Raw genomic sequence first — 13,626 nt, 5'->3', positions numbered from 1 at the left:
TAAGAGTAACATTTTTGCTAGGTTTATTTAGTTTAACCGGACTAGTCAGAATGAGGATCCTCTCCGGATTCTTTTTGTGAGAATCTTGAGGATCTTCAAATCGTGTCCGTTTATCGTACATCGTTTGAAATACTTTTATTTAAAATTAAATATGAATAGTATATAATAAAAACTGATCACATAATGTACGATAAACGAACATAATTTGAAAATCCCTAGGATCCTCACAAAAAGAATCGTGAGAGGATCCTCATTCGACTAGTCATACACCAATATTGGTAAGTGAATGTGTAACGTTAATTAAAGATTCTATCTTATCAAGTATTATTTTACCTTTTTTGGTGTTGATTGAATATTACACCAAGTGAAACTAAAATGTCTTACAAATATATGGTAAGTCTAACATTATTTTTTTGATGAATTATATTTTACAAATTTGTCATTTTAAATTCTCATTCATAGAAAGTTAAAAATAATACTTATTTACATGAAATTTCACGCGGAAATTCTAAATTTCTATACGTATGAATCTAAACAAAAGAATTGGTGCATGTCAATTTATAAACTATGACTTTTGTTAAAATTCCAAGCTTATTCCCTCATCTAAACATAGTGTAAAAGTAAATCAGCAATTCACTCCCCGAATATTACCAAACAATACTTGTCTTGGTAGCCGTATGAACACTGAAAATTCGTTTCAAATAATATAAGGTGAAGGAGAAAGACACACATATGCATCTAAAGAAAATGATATTTTTATTAGGTTTGCAGAATGCGACCAAGGAAGGTGTAGTTTTCATGGATTAATAATGCATGTTTTCTTGTAAGTAATGCTATGCTTTGTCTTTTATTTAAATCCAAAACTAGTTGGACGACCTTCTTGTAGATCTATGATGAACTCTTGCCGAGTCAACTGAGTCATGAGATGTAGGGTCCTTTTTAAAATGATGGATGTCAACTTTAGCAATTGGATTCTTTCTTGGGACAAATATTTTTTTACAAGCAATGATAAAGAGATTTCATTAATTAACTAACACAATTACACAAGCTGTTAAATGGGTAAATTCTCTCATGACTAATAATTTGATCTGAGAAAAACTCTTACATGGTCGTCATATGAACAATAATCACTGAGAACACACAAAATTATCACCAAAAGACAAGACCACATCATCTGCTAAGGCGGCACAAATAATTACAACAAAACTAAACTAATCTGAATTATAAAAACTTAAAAAAAAAAACGACATAACCATATGCCTACATTCATCTAAGATGAACAATTGATGGTCAAGATTTACTTGGTGATGCCAAGATGGATAAATGATGTGTTGCCTTCGTTTTGGGCAAGACCAAATCAAGTATGTAACTTGGAAGATCAAACAAAGACTTTTGGGGCATTTTTCGTCTAAAAAAAGGGTCATATACTTTACTTGGGTCTACGGGGTAGTCAAAAGCAACCTATACCAAAAATCAAAGACAGATAAAATGATTGAATGTATTTGATTGGGAAAAACTTACGCAAGAGAAGTGGTAAGGAGACTTTCTCAATTGGATTGTCTATGGAACATCTGTCACCTCACAGTTTGATATAATATTTTATAATATTGACACGGAAATTGACGTTAAACTGTGAAATAACAGACAGTCCATAAAGAGTCTAACTTTTGAGAGAGTCTACTTAGCATTTCTCACTTACACAATATATATTTGTAACTTATGTTGTAAGAATGTCCTTTACATTGGGAAGAGTAGGGGAGGAAGACTTGTAGCATTGCTCCTCTTTCATGGGTGGCTTATAAGTTGATTTTATGGTAGAACCTTAATTTCCTTCATGGTAGAACCTTAACTTTCTTCATACTTCCCGTATTGGCAATTAGTTTATGGTAGAACCTCAACTTCCTTCATGATATTGTGGAGTCTCAACTTTCTTCATACTCCTCATATTGCAAATTGATTTATGGTGAAATCTCAACTTTCTTCGGTTTGAAGTTCGCTCGTGTACGAGATAAATTACACATTATTAATTGATCTTAGATTATTGATTAAAATATGTTGACTCCTTTCTAGTTTAATTCCATTATGTGTTGGTAAAATGTACTGAATGATAATAATATCTTACCATCTCATTCCTGATAGCAATCTACTAAAAAATTAAAGGAAATTATTTCTATAACGTTATTCGATATGCTACCATATCCATGATGTCACTTTCTATGCAATATTAATAGACAATTAGACGTGATGCTGAAACTTTTGTCATATTGTAATTATGAATAGCATTTTTTTTTTTGCATACATGTTGTGTTGCCTGTGTATACAAAGGGCAAGCTCACTTCGATACACTAGAACTTCTATGAATTTTATTTTGTTCACAATTAAAAAAAAAAAAGAAAAAAAAAAGGGGCAATCTTAAGTCAATAAAGGTTTTCACTTTGCAAGAATCGGAAGGAACGTTTATCGTATGCAGTCTTATCCTTACTTTGCAAAAAATCTTACTTTCACAGCTTCAACTAGTGACTTTTCTGTCACAAATGAGTAACCTTTTCGTTGCATTAAGATTGAGTTACTTGTGTATAGATTGTGCAAGGCCTTAAAGACTCTGCAAGACTATGGCAATTTTCTGGTCCGAAAAACAAAGAAGCTTACAGCAGCGTACGCATAAAGCAAGTTGTATGGACAACATCGGGCGGGATCCTGCTGGAGTCTAAAATTGTGGTCAAGATCTGAACAAGTAGCAGCAGCTAAATTGCATTTACATCGTCAGATTTGGCAAGAATTGCATCTGCATCTGAATTATCAGGCATGCGTTGCAGGCTCGCTCTTGCAAGTGAACCAACATTTGATGTCGCTACGTGCCATATTACACAGCCACTATGCATGCTTGAAATACATATCACATCCAATTAGCAAAATGTTGAGCAGGAATGCCAATGAGCAGTTAATACAACCTTTCGATTATCGGAGTTATACGATTTAGACATACAGAGTCATACTTGTCAGAATCATACGGCAAACACCTTTGAAATGCCTAGTCATTACGATCCCTAGTGCTCTTGAGTCTCTTGTGTTATGAAATAGTGGAACAGATGATGCCGGAAGAGTTGATAAGCTCTCAGCAGCACTCTACTTGTTCCACAAGAATAATGATGCATCAGATCACTGCAAAGTGCACAAATACCGGCAGAGTTGGTCAATAAGCAAGCGGACTAATTCCAGCTTTAATGAGCATTGCCGTTATCATTAAGCTACTGCCAAAAGAACAGGAGACAAGGAACGGACAGATGTTATTCAAGATTAACACAGCTATATGTCAGCTGTTCAACAAAAGTGCTATCTGCTGCACAAGTAATCCTAACAATACCGCGGACAATCTTCTTTTAAAACACAAGAATTAAGAACGACAATGAGCATACCTATTTTGAGTTCATTTTGCTATTCAAATCTGACATGAGCTCTTCCAATTCATCAACTATGGCAGAATAACAGAAAATATATTGCTCCTAATAAATCACAAGTTCGAGAGAGTTAGAACAATTGTTTTAGTAAAGTTGGCACACCTAGTGACAGAAAACAGTAATCTAAAATATTATTATTTACAACAAAACAAACCAGTATTCTGAAATATCATTGACATTTGCTATCAAATATATGAATTAAAAATTTCCAATAAGATCTAAATGTTATAATTCTGACTCTCTCTAGATCTTGCTCTTTGATGTATCTGGCAATTGACTAAACTTGGAAAATTAGAGAACAACTAGAAACAATCAAGATTTATATTGGTTCGGCAGAACTTTTGCCTACATTCAGCTGTGATTTCCCCGAGTAGAGAAAGCATGGCTTCTTTGATTAATAATAGAGTTCAATTATGATTTCCCTGAGTAGAGAAACCACAGCTTCTTTGATTAATAATAGAGTTGCCGTACTTTTGCACAACCCTAGAACTAATCACCCTTTATCCCTCTCAGTTGTCTCTGGCTTTTCTCTATGTTTCCCTAGCCCTTCTGCACCCTATTTATAAATATAGGGTGTGGTAGCATGTGCACTACGATTATTTTACTCTCTTCAGTTTTGTCTGCAATTTAGTCCAAGGGGAGTTTCCAATTTGCATTACTGCAAGATAGGAACTGGGTAATTCATATAATTATCAAATACCTACTTGGCATCTAGTTAAGTTTTCGACAGTGTGTTCTATTCTACTCTCAAAGCTGCCAAAAATAATAATAATAATTGCATGCAGTGAATGGCGCGACGAAATGTAATTGGTATTTGTTAGGCATTCTGGTTTAAGCCTTAAAAAGAATAATTAACAGTGGATATTTAGACAAATGAGGAAGACGTTACCAGTGTCTGGACCATTCCAATTCGCTGAGACCTAAATGTGGTTATTGTATCAACAAGATTTAACGCAGACATGTCCCCAGCAAGAATTCTTTGTACTGCATTATGAATTGTGCAGTATGTTCCAGTTCTCCCAATACCTGCACTGAGTAAGATAGTGAAGGTGTCAGTAAAACATGCACGTATAAATTACCAAGCATAACCCAGACATGAAAGTCATAAAAGTGAGTTTAACCTGCAATGCACCACAATTGGGCCAAGGTTTGGTGGTACTTGATATATTCTTTTCAAGATTTCACGGACCACAAATGTGTTCTTTGGAACTCCATGGTCAGGCCATTCAGGATACTGAATATGCAAAACAGACATGGGTGGTTCTTCGGACTGCAGCATAACAATAAACAAATAGAATGTGAGGAAATACCACTCCAATCTACGCACAATGGTGGTCATAATTCCAACAAACCATTCGAATAAAATATGAGGGAATACAAAATCCAATCTTTTCATAAAACATTTGAACAAGAAAAAGGCACATTTAAAGGAATATGGACCAGAACCCAAAAATTGCGTTTTATTTTCTTTTTCTAATGTTCAAATGGCGATTTTGGGACCAAAATGTGAAGCAATGGACAGGCATATTAAAAAATAACTTCTAACGGGGGAAAACAACAAATAGAACCTCAAAACCGAACTTAAGACAACTAAACACCGTATAAATATCAAATATCAGAACCAAGGCCCAGAATAAGTGCTTTTTCAACATTCAGAATTTCAGATCCAGCAAATATTGGAATCATATTACCATGAATGACTCCAAAAACAGGTAAGCTCACACAAAACAAAATAAAAACCCCACAACAAAAGACATAAACAAAGATGCACACTATCGATTATCAAGAATGCACGTCATGGGGTTATGTAGCATGCTCCAAGACATCTGTGCCTCAAGGTGATGCAACAGAAACGCCAGAGTATTTGGCATATGCCTCACACCTTTATGCTGAAGGATATGCTTCCGCCTCCAGGGGTATCGTGGCATCGAGTTTGAATTACATATAACAGAAACCCAATTCCTCGATCATTCCCGGCCTAACAGCATTCTCCTTCTTTGTGTTCCCTCATTAATGGCTATCTACTGCTTTTGGCAAGAATTTTCCTTTGATGTGGCCAGAAAACAAAGGAGATAGGAACAATGTTCAACGAAGAAGATTATAGTACAGAAACCCTAACTGTCCTACAGCCATCGTCATGACTCACGCATAAACTTCAACTCAACCAAGTCAACTGAAGGTCTTGTTCAGAAACAAAGTTTGGGATTGCCAACAAACTATGGAAAAGGAAAACGCCTCATAGCTCCAAAGTCGTTCCTAATCCGTAAAACGTGCATCAAAACAGTCAAAACAGAACTATTTCATCTTGAGAGTGAAATAATATAGAAAATCTGTTCATAGACCAATCTATTTGGGAGACCGCTATTAGTGCATTGCTCAAGATCCCAATTCACGCAATACCTATTAACATTAGATTGACTCTTTGACTAACTCTTCAATGAAGCTTAACAGACAATGAGTCTTAAATGACATTTTGCCATTTGATTACCTCCAACCAAATGAAACCCTCATTACTATTCAGAAATGACTGCATTATTATATTCCTGATGTACCAAAATGCTCCCCAAGTAATCAAACTTTTTAAAGACCCTAGCAAAATCTATCGCTCCTGTCCCCAAATTCTATTAAAACAAATAGGATAACTGATATAGCATGAGTCTTAATTATGTTCTTTAAATTGGCTTAACAACCATTTGTATCCTGGACAAGAATGAAAATCATGTGATGCCTTGCCTCTTTGTAGTTAACCTCCAAAAGGCGCAACACTAATGAAGTGTCAGTAGTTCTTAGCCACTTGGTGCTTATACATATGTTACCGAATTCCCTAGGGCCATCTTCAGCCTGAAAATAATCTCCACATTTAACCATCTGCGCATACATGGGAAAAAGGTTAAGAAATCAGGAGAAAATAATACTTGTAAATTTATTTGTTCATGTAATTTCAAAATGAAGTTGTCACTTAAAACCCATAAGCATGAGAGGGCAAACTAACTCTAGTAGCATTATTTTGTTAAGAAGAATATATCATATGGATTAACAAATAAGTAGGTAGCATCTCTCAAAAAAGGTCTGTACAATGTAGAACAAGCTTCTTATTGCATTTTTTCATGACAATCAAAGCCTCTTTAACTGTATATCTTCCGATGAGATGCCTGACAAAATTTACGTGCAACTCAAGACAGGAAAATACCGTGTAACAGTCAACTAAGCGAGTAAGCATGATAACCACCGGGCAGCGTTGCTCAAGTACCATCTCCCAGAAATCCTCATATGTGTGCGGAAGTGGACCTTGTGTTGCTATAAACCGAGAAATGCTTTTGGAGGAACTAGTCTACAATTAACAGATTACTAACTAGTCATTAATGATGTGTTACTAATATCATTTCAGATAACAATTCTCTCTTTCGGAAACATGAATGCAAATACCGCGATTAAGCTGGCGTTGATGTAGCCCCGCGCAGAAGGTCTGTAATCCTTACAGGAGTTGAGAACAACCCTATTTTTGTCAACTGAATCCAACAACAAAAACTCAAATCAAATTATCAACATTGTAAATTGTGTAAAAATTTAAAGAGAGCCCAGATTGAGGCATACATGGTACGACATCAGTGTATCGGTTTTTGCTGGAATTGACACTGTCAAGAGCCACAGTGCAGTTCCTCTTCATCTCAGATAATGTGATCCTCTTGGCCTAATAAGCATTCATGGCAGATGTTAATTATTAATTTTTTGAGAGAAATTAAGTAAATCACGAGAAAAGCAAAGACCTGTAGCTGAGCGAACTCCTGGTTGATATGGTCAGGCATCTGGAGCTTTTCTTTTAAGAGCTTGAGAGCCTGAGAGCAGTACTTGTACTGATCGGGGGTGAGCGCGAGTTTCGGAGGCGGAGAATCGGCCGAGACTTTCAAGGAAGGGAGGGGTTGGGGTGCGGCGGAAGAGGCGGTGGCGGCCATCGCCGTCGATCTCCGGTGGCTGCGGGAGCGCCCGGAACTGGAAGTGACGTTCCCCAGTTTTTGGGGTTTGGGTAGTACAGAATTTGATCGGGTAATTTTCTTGGAATTGCAGTATTCTGTCCACGGTTGCGATTTGGTTGAAATCGAGGGTATGCAACCAATACGTGTAAAAGGTACGAATAAATCAAAACTTCAAACCAACTTTATGAACATTGTGATCTTGCTCTTTCCACGTTTAGTTAAGCTTTTAAATATGAAAACTGGACGAGCATTCGATGAAGAGATTGTGTGAAAAATCATACGTTACAAGGGAAATATGTGATTGGATTAGAACGGGTCAACAAAGAAGATGGCTCGGCATAAGGCACAACTGGTGCAAATCGTTTGGTTCGGTTCGGTTCGATTTTAAGTGATATTGATCAAAATCAAGTTCAATTGAACCATAAGTGGTAGTTGGTTGGATCATGTTTTTTTTTTTTTTTTTTTTTTTAATGGCAAATCAAATCAAACTAAAACGCACCAACCCTTAATAATAGAGACAGTGATGTGTCACACCACTACACAGTACAATGTGGGGTTGCATCACTAGTTGTTTTTCTATGTCGCAAGAGATTTTTTAGTGTGCTATAAACATGAGCAAAACATCATACGTCATTGTACAATTGGAGTGAAAATTTATTTAAAGTGTTCCTTCTCATTGTATGAGGACATGTGATATTATCTTCCATGCTTCCAGCATACTAATGAAGTTCATATTGGTTTTAATTGCTTTTTGTATAATTTTTGTAATCTTGTGGCATTTTTTGACATGAATTTGATGTTGCTTAGATTTTGGGTTGATATGTATAACTTATAATTTGAAATGGTGGAAGAACAAATTGGGAAGAAATGTATTAGCTACTTGTAACTTTGATAAAAGTTCACGAAAGAAGTCCACATAAATCTTAAGAAATCTATAAAAGAAATCCATACAAATCCATATAAATCTATTATATAAATCTATATAAATATACCAAAATCTATATAAACTTGTAGAATGTAATAAAATCGTTTGAAATCTGTCGCTTTAAAAATATCTAAAATCCAAATTAACTCCGACCTAAAAAACAGTGCAATTCGAAAGAAATGAAAAAAATTAAGTGCAGTATCACAAAACCCTCCTTAAACCCTCCCCAAACGGAAGAGCGAGGAACCAAATGTCTCCAATATACGTCGCCGTCCGCCGCTCTCTCCCAAAATCACATCCTCAGTCCTCCCACCACCGCCACACCCTCCACAGAACCTTCTTCATCGACACCACCACCACAAAATGGGTCCGAGACCGAGGCCTCGACCACGCCGTCGAGAGGGAGAAGAACCTCAGGCCACTGATCAACATCAAGAACTTCATCAAATCAGAGCCGTCCAAGTCCCTCCCCATTTCCATCATCGCTCAAAACAGAGAATCTCTCATGATACCCACCCGCTCCATCGAATTCATCCGCAAATACCCTTCGATTTTCGAGGAATTTCTCCCCGGCGGCGTTGCAGTCCACCCCCATGTCCGGCTCACTGCCCAAGTGCTCGATCTCGACACTGAAGAAGAGCTCATGTACCAGAGTGAGAGCTACAAGCAGGACGTCGCTGACCGGCTTTTGAAGCTCCTAATGCTGGTAAGAACCAATAAACTGCCCCTAAATGTGATTGATCGCTTGAAATGGGATCTGGGGCTTCCTCATGATTTTGAGAGAACCTTAGTCCCTGAGTATCCGGACTATTTTAATGTCGTAGCTCGCAAAAGTTCGGCTTCTGGGTCCGAAAGTTTGCGGGATTTGGAGTTGGTGTATTGGAAAAATGAATTCGCAAGTTCGGTTATACAGAAGAAAGCTTTAGCTATGGAGAAGAAGGCTTCTGCTAGGAAGAAGAAGGCAATGAGTGGGGATTCTGCTTCAAAGGAGGAAAGTCAAATTGTTTTTCCTATGGAGTTTTCGAGAGGTTTTGAGGTGGATAAGAAGTTCAAGAAGTGGATTGATGAGTGGCAGAAGTTGGCTTATGTGTCTCCATATGAAAATGCAGCTCATCTTTCTTCAAAGAGTGACGAATCAGATAAGTGGGCGGTCGCGGTTCTGCACGAGCTTCTGCATATTTTGGTTCCGAAGAAGACGGACAGGGAGAATATCCTGTGTCTTGGAGAACATTTGGGTCTTCGGTCAAGGTTTAAGCAAGCATTACACAATCACCCGGGTATATTTTATTTGTCAAACAAGATAGGAACTTATACTGTTGTTTTGAGAGAGGGGTATAAGAGGGGTGTGATTGTTGAAGATCATCCATTAACGAATATGAGAAGCCAGTATATTCACCTTATGAATACGGTAAAGGAAGATAGTAAAACGATCAACTTGCCAGGTAAACGAACTCAAGAAAACAAGAAGGTAATTCATGCTAAAGGAAACGATGAAGAGGAAGAGCATGATGAAACTGAGGACCAGCAGGAAGGGGAGTTGTGTGATTCATCTGATGATGAAGTTGAGCCTGATGATGTTGACGATGATAGTGATGAAGAAGATGAAGATCAGAGTGAGACAAATGTTGAACAAAATGCTATCAATAACAGAGGACGAAGAGGTAGGAAGTCTAATTTTGATGGGAAAGCACCTTTCAAAAATGCTGAAAGAGGAAGGTTGGACAGCAGAAGAGCTAGGAAATCTGATTATGATATGAAAGAGCCTTCCAGAAATGCTGAAAGAGGAAGGTCAGATGGAAGAAGAGCTAGGAACTCTGATTTTGATGGGACAGCACCTTTCAGAAATTCTGAAAGAGGAAGGTCGGATGGAAGAAAAGCTAGGAAGTCGGATTTTGATGGCACAGCACCTTCCAGAAATGCTGAAAGAGGAAGGTCGGATGGAAGAAGAAGATCTGATTTTGATGTGAAAGAACCTTCCAGAAACTCCGAAAGGGGTAGGGATGGTACACAGCACCCTGGTAAGAGTGGAGATGGGGTCTATTCGGAAACTTCTAGAGGAACACAAACTCATTTGAGGCATGATAATGTAAGAGGAAGATTGAATTTATCTCGAAGCAAGGGGAGGTCATTACCAGAAAAGAACACTAGTGCTTAGAGAAGATTCAGCTAATTTTTCTGCGACGACATTTTGATAGGTTCGTATCAAGTTCTAAATCTTCCTTGTTACGAGCTTCGAAATTTATAATTACCTTGACCTGCTTAATGATTTTGTGATTGGTTATAACTTTGCACTTGGAAGCACATGAAGACTAAAGGAATAGCTAATGGATAATAACTTAATGGTTTTAGTTATATATATTGATTGTGCGTAGAAGAAAATGGCTAAAAGTAATTGAGAAAAAGATTAGTGACATAAAACATTGTCGATTAGTACAAAATTTGGTTAGGGAAAGAGTGTAAACTCTTCAAAATATTGATCAATATCTCTGAGTCTGTTAGCTTTGATGCTGTGGTTGGAACTCTGCAATAGAGTACTTCCATGTTGCTGACAGTAAGAGTTAAAAGTTCTTTGGGAGCTTGGCATGACTAGACCACATACGCTTTGTTGATCTGAAATTACATTATCATTTGTTGGATCTTTGGATTTTCCATCATAAATAAATGAACTTGTATCTATTAAAGTTGAACAAAAGAAAAGGAAGAGGCATGATAAATGTCTTCAAGCAAGGAACTTGCAAATTAGTTTCATCTTTATATTTTGTTTTCCTTTTTCATTTGCCATACAGGATGAAGTTTCATCAAAATCCAAAAGGCCTTTTTACATATTTCCCAGCACAAGCATTGCATTCCTAGTGTTCCCACTATGCATGCCTCTATTTTAGCTATCCTTTTGATGAGACAACAGGTTCACAACTTGTGGATCTATTGGGCATATAGTAGGATGGCTTTCCAACTTTTATACCTCTCTTAATGAGTTCCCTTTTTTCTGGCTAGTTATTTCTGTTTTCTTGTTCATCGTTTTATTCCCCTTCATTTCTTAAGATCCAGTTGTACTATCGTTGTAAAAGTTGATATTCATAATTTCATATGGGAAAGTGTTTTCCCCAAAACATTTTTATTGAGGAAAACCTTGATCCTAAAATCCCTCCTCAACAATTTAAAAGTACATGCAAATTAAACTGTGGTCAAATAGTTTTTACAGTTTGATGATGGAGAAAGTAGAGGGTATATTGTCGAGTGGAAAAATTTCAAGAGGTGGAAGTTTATTCTCGATACCAGCAGTTTTAAGTATCTTGCCGATTTATTATCTTCCATATTCCAAGGAAAGGGGCATTAGAGCTGGAATATTGAATGAGAAATGTTTTGTGGGGAAGGCCGTATCAGTAGTAAAGGTAATGCAGAATGGACTAGGGTTGTTTTATCTAGGGCTGCTACTTATTCTGTTTTTGTTAGTTTACTCTTTACCTTTTAGCTCCCAATTTTTTATCATGTTCAGTGTCCTGTTTCGAGAAAGATGAGGTCCTTATAAATACTTACGTTCTTATTCAGGAAGACAGACTCAGATGTTTGAATAAACAGATTTTTCTCCCTGAGTATCTTCTTTCTGTGTCTTCCCTTCTATCTCAATCCTCACTCCTCAGGGCATGTTTCCATACCCAAAACCAATAGGACCCACCTATTCATTCCTCTAGTTAGTAAACACACGAATAGGAATGGTATCCATTCCTTGCAGATTCATTCCTTGTAAGCAAACATACCCTAATTTCTGTTACAGATTATCAGTTTTTTTTTTTTTCCATTCTTCTCATGTAGTCTACCTATTTCTCCTGCTCATCTATTTCGCTTTTCTTGAACCCTACCGCTTCCCTTCGAAATCCACCCCAGTTGCCATAGTCTTGTTACTGATTTTACATCAGAGGGTTCTTAGAGAGAGACATTTCCCAATGCTATAGACCATTTTCTTCTTGCTGTCAGGTTATGGGGTTATGGGGAAAGGTTATGTTTGGGAGAAAAGTTGGGTAATCACCTTTATTTGTTTAGTGTAGTCATTTATATAGATCTCCGCCTTTCATGCCATGCCTATTGCTATATTGTCAATCTGCTAGTTTCTTCCTTTGAGCTGGAGTTTGGCTTTCAAAGAAACATAAATGAATCTGCAATTGGGGAACTCACTCCTCTGCTGTCTTTGTAAGAGAATGCCTGAATAGTATCAGATAGCTGTTAGAATCTTCTGGGGTTTTGTTTGTGCATATCATATTTTAGAGTCACGTGACAGTTCTCTTTCCACTTTCCAACCCCGTCCTTTGATTTGGAAGGCTAGGGTAGTTCCTGAGGTATGAATTCTGGCTCGGGAAATTTGTCATGGTAGGGGTCAAAAATGCAGATTGTTTCTCTTCACTTCCTTGTAATATTAAAGTTGAGGCTGAGGCCGGTTAGAGAAGTTAAGTTCGAGTAAGTGCTACGAAGATATATATAACGAAATTATAATACAGCATAAGCATATAATCCATACAAATTTTGAGTAGTAGTTGTCATTGAAGGGAAATGCGTAAAGAGTTTCATTTGCTCTTTCTTGTCTTATTAGTTGGTGCACTGAAAAGTACATGCTTGTTATATTTTCTAGGAATCGCGAAGGACATGGGTTCGGTTCTGTCAGTGCGACTATATGGTGGTGAGCGGTGACTTCAGTTTGCCGGCAGAAATTGTTCTAAGCAGGAGACTTTCTGCCCTCTAATTGGTTGTGTTCGGAACAAAGCATCGTTCCTTTCCTACATTTCAGCTTGTTTGCAGTTGTGTTAGCTGATCATTCTTCTTGCATGCGAAAGTACAGCAGCAAGCTATGTAGCCACATTGCTGGCTGTTTTTGCACGTTAGCTATTCACCAAATACCTGGGAAATGACAAATCTTGGAAGGCTTTCTTATGTAGCTTGGTTTACATTAGTTATTGTGTTATGCTCAAATTAAGATTACTTGATTGAAAAACTTGTTCGTAAATTCTCTGTTTAACATCTTTACACAATATAGTAGAATTAAAAAGAGCGAATAGTCTTGTTGATTTGGGGATAAAATATCATTTTCGTACTTGTAAAATGTGGGATTCATACCCTCAACAACTTACCAAAGCGAAATATTTTGCCACCCGAATCAATTGAACCGCGTTATGAAAATACACTTCATGTGCTAGGGGGCGGGAGCAATTGAACTCGAGATTTTGGGTACAAAGGTAAATGCTGATATTTCTGGACCCGTTGAGCTAGAAACCCCTTG

At 37.3% G+C, this 13,626-nt stretch overlaps 2 protein-coding genes across 3 annotated transcripts; one reads left to right on the top strand and one right to left on the bottom strand.

Moving 5' to 3' along the window:
- Positions 1-2,858: 2,858 nt before the first annotated feature.
- LOC137729221 (protein-tyrosine-phosphatase PTP1-like) lies at positions 2,859-7,791 on the bottom strand. Of its 2 annotated transcripts, none has more exons than XM_068468083.1 (9): positions 7,226-7,791; positions 7,053-7,149; positions 6,885-6,967; positions 6,649-6,789; positions 6,192-6,326; positions 4,580-4,728; positions 4,348-4,489; positions 3,417-3,503; positions 2,859-3,251 (listed from the first exon to the last, which is right to left on the bottom strand). In XM_068468083.1, the coding sequence occupies exons 1-8, from the start codon at positions 7,409-7,411 to the stop codon at positions 3,417-3,419; spliced, it is 1,020 nt and encodes a 339-aa protein (XP_068324184.1). In that variant the 5' UTR covers positions 7,412-7,791; the 3' UTR covers positions 2,859-3,251. The 2 variants fall into 2 exon arrangements, with proteins under 2 accessions (XP_068324184.1, XP_068324185.1); XM_068468084.1 differs by having other exon boundaries at positions 2,859-3,162.
- Positions 7,792-8,545: 754 nt separating this feature from the next.
- Positions 8,546-13,347, top strand: LOC137729302 (protein WHAT'S THIS FACTOR 9, mitochondrial). The gene is made up of 2 exons (XM_068468203.1): positions 8,546-10,552; positions 12,982-13,347. Exon 1 carries the CDS (start codon positions 8,608-8,610, stop codon positions 10,510-10,512), a length of 1,905 nt encoding a protein of 634 aa, XP_068324304.1. The 5' UTR covers positions 8,546-8,607; the 3' UTR covers positions 10,513-10,552; positions 12,982-13,347.
- The last annotated feature ends 279 nt before the right edge of the window (positions 13,348-13,626 follow it).

The sequence above is a fragment of the Pyrus communis genome, chromosome 3 (genome assembly GCF_963583255.1).
Source record: "Pyrus communis chromosome 3, drPyrComm1.1, whole genome shotgun sequence".
NCBI classification, from domain to species: domain Eukaryota; kingdom Viridiplantae; phylum Streptophyta; class Magnoliopsida; order Rosales; family Rosaceae; genus Pyrus; species Pyrus communis.
This window is presented reverse-complemented; position numbering and strand designations above follow the sequence as displayed.